The 3,313-nt window shown below is 45.2% G+C and overlaps 1 protein-coding gene across 1 annotated transcript; it reads right to left on the bottom strand.

Annotated features, from left to right (window-relative positions):
• Positions 1–330: 330 nt before the first annotated feature.
• Positions 331–999, bottom strand: LOC133044328 (keratin-associated protein 4-4-like). The gene has a single exon (XM_061125721.1). The coding sequence runs from the start codon at positions 997–999 to the stop codon at positions 331–333; it is 669 nt and encodes a 222-aa protein (XP_060981704.1).
• Positions 1,000–3,313: the final 2,314 nt, after the last annotated feature.

Genomic DNA, 3,313 nt, shown 5'->3' with positions numbered 1-3,313 from the left:
AGCACAGGGAACCCTGCTCAGTATTCTGTAACAATCTAATTGGGGAAAGGATTTGAAAAAGAATAGATACATGTACATGCATAACTGCATCACTTTGCTATACACCGGAAACTAACACAATATTGTTAAACAACTGTACTCCAATATAGATAAAAAGTTTTTTTAAATATGGAGATATGAGCCAGGATGACCTTAAAAGTGGAAGAGGGAGGCAGAATAGTTGGTGTCAGAGTGATTTAGTGTGAGAAAAATGATTGGCCACTGCTGACTTTGGAAACTGAAAAGGCCACAAACCATGAAGCACACGCACACTCGGGAACACATGCATACTCAGGGACATGCACACTCTGGGACACACGCACACCCAGGGACACACGAACACTCGGGGACACGCACACTTGGGGACACATGCACACCCGGGATACATGCACACTCGGGATACATGTACACTCGGGAACACATGCACACTCGGGATACATGCACACTTCGGAACACATGCACACTCGGGATACACACACACTCGGGACACACATACACTCGGGATACACGTACACTCGGGAACACACGCACACTCGGGATACACACACACTCAGGAACACATGCACACTCGGGATACACGCACACTTGGGAAACACACACACTCGGGATACACGCACACTCAGGAACACACCCACACTTGGGATACACGCACACCCGGGGACACACGCACACTCGGGGACATGCACACTTGGGGACACATGCACACTCGGGATACATGCACACTCGGGATACATGTACACTCGGGAACACATTCACACTCGGGATACACACACACTTCGGAACACATGCACACTCGGGATACACACACACTCGGGATACACATACACTCGGGATACACGTACACTCGGGAACACACGCACACTCGGGATACACACACACTCGGGAACACATGCACACTCGGGATACACGCACACTCGGGATACACGCACACTCAGGAACACACCCACACTTGGGATACATGCACACTCTGGAACACATGCACACTCAGGAATACACACACACACTGGAATACACTCCCACTCGGGAATACACGCACACTCTAGAAAAGGCAAGAAAACAGGGTCTCACCTAGAGCCTCTTGCCAACACCTTGATTTTATCCCATGAGACCCATCACACTCTGACCTGTAAGAACAGTTAGACCATAAATCTATGTTGTTTAAAGTCACTAAATTTGTGGTCGTTATACCAGGAATATTTATGTGGAAAATTCTGAAAGAGATGGGAATACCAGACCACCTGACCTGCCTCTTGAGAAACCTGTATGCAAGTCAGGAAGCAACAGTTAGAACTGGACATGGAACAACAGACGGTTCCAAATAGGAAAAGGAGTACATCAAGGCTGTATATTGTCACCCTGCTTATTTAACTTATATGTAGACTACATCATGAGAAGCGCTGGGCTGGAAGAAGCACAAGCTGGAATCAAGATTGCCAGGAGAAATATCAATAACCTCAGATATGCAGATGACACCACCCTTATGGCAGAGAGTTAAGAGGAACTAAAAAGCCTCTTGATGAAAGTGAAACACGAGAGTGAAAAAGTTGGTTTAAAGCTCAACATTCAGAAAACTAAGATCATGGCATCTGGTCCCATCACTTCATGGGAAATAGAGGGGAGACAGTGGAAACAGTGTCAGACTTTATTTTTGGGGGCTCCAAAATCACTGCAGATGGTGACTGCAGCCATGAAATTAAAAGATGCTTACTCCTTGGAAGAAAAGTTATGACCAACCTAGATAGCCTATTAAAAAGCAGAGACATTACTTTGCCAACAAAGATCTGTCTAGTCAAGACTATGGTTTTTCCAGTGGTCATGTATGGATGTGAGAGTTGGACTATAAAGAAAGCTGAGCGCCGAAGAATTGATGCTTTTGAACCATGGTGTTGGAGAAGACTCTTGAGAGTTCCTTGGACTGCAAGGAGATCCAACCAGTCCATCCTAAAGGAGATCAGTCCTGGGTGTTCATTGGAAGGACTGATGTTGAAGCTGAAACTCCAGTACCTTGGTCACCTCATGCGAAGAGTTGACTGATTGGAAAAGACCCTGATGCTGGGAGGGATTGGGGGCAGGAGGAGAAGGGGACGACAGAGGATGAGATGGCTGGATGGCATCACCGACTTGATGGACATGAGTTTGAGTAAACTCCGGGAGCTGGTGATGGACAGGGAGGCCTGGCGTGCTGCGATTCATGGGGTCGCAAAGAGTTGGACATGACTGAGCAACTGAACTGAACTGAACTGATACAAGGAATAGGAAATTAATAGAGAATATTTATGTAGTTTGAAAGTATCTCTCTATATACGATACTTGTTAATTACAAAAGGAAAAAGAGGAACATCATGGTGGAGAAACTTGGCAGATGCCACTTGAACCGAACGATCCAAGTTAGCATCACAGACAGGAGGACAGTTCAACATCACTACCTTCTGAAATGATGCATGAAGGACACATTATCACTTCTGCGGCTGCTGCTACTGCTAAGTCGAGTCAGTCGTGTCCAACTCTGTGCGACCCCATGGACGGCAGCCCACCAGGCTCCCCCGTCCCTGGGATTCTCCAGGCAAGAACACTGGAGTGGGTTGCCATTTCCTTCTCCTTCTTCATCACTTCTGCGGTACCTTCTCCTCCTTCGTCACCTCTGCGGGACCTTCTCCTCCTTCATCACCTCCACGGGAACTTCTCCTCCTTCATCATCTCTGAGGAACCTTCCCCAATAGTGCACAGCACTCAGACAGATTCAAACAGAGGGGCAGTCTACAAAACAACTGTCCACTACTCTTCAAGGATATTAAGATCATGAAAGACTAAAAACGACTGAAAACCTGACCCAGATTGGAGGAATCTAAAGAGACAGGATGACTAAATGCAATGTGACAGTTTGGACGGGATCCTGAACCAGAAAAAGAGCATCACTAGGACAGCCTGGAATTTCTAATAAGATCTGTATGCTCATACCGAATCCAGTTAAATTTTTTGTTTAGATCATTATGTTTATGTAAGATGCTAACATTTGGAAAATCTGGGTATAGATATACCTTGGGAAATCTGTGTGCTACTTTTGCAATATTTTAAGTCAAATTATTTCTAAATAAAAAGGTTTTAAAAAGGAAATGTGATAATGATCTTATGCTAAGAAGGTCTGTAAGGTCTGTTTTCAAATTCTTTTAAAGAGCCTGTTCATTTCTTTGTTTGGAGAAATCACTTCATTGGGTGTCTATATATCCATGGGCCTTTCATTCTTGGTGATTCCTTTCAACAAGTCATTCAGAAC

This window comes from Dama dama, chromosome 23 (assembly GCF_033118175.1).
Source record: "Dama dama isolate Ldn47 chromosome 23, ASM3311817v1, whole genome shotgun sequence".
Taxonomy (NCBI): domain Eukaryota; kingdom Metazoa; phylum Chordata; class Mammalia; order Artiodactyla; family Cervidae; genus Dama; species Dama dama.
This window is presented reverse-complemented; position numbering and strand designations above follow the sequence as displayed.

Coding starts and splice junctions, on each gene's coding strand:
- LOC133044328 (XM_061125721.1), bottom strand. CDS start 999: ATGTATCCCAAGTGTGGGTGTGTTCCTGAGTGTGCGTGTATCCCGAGT.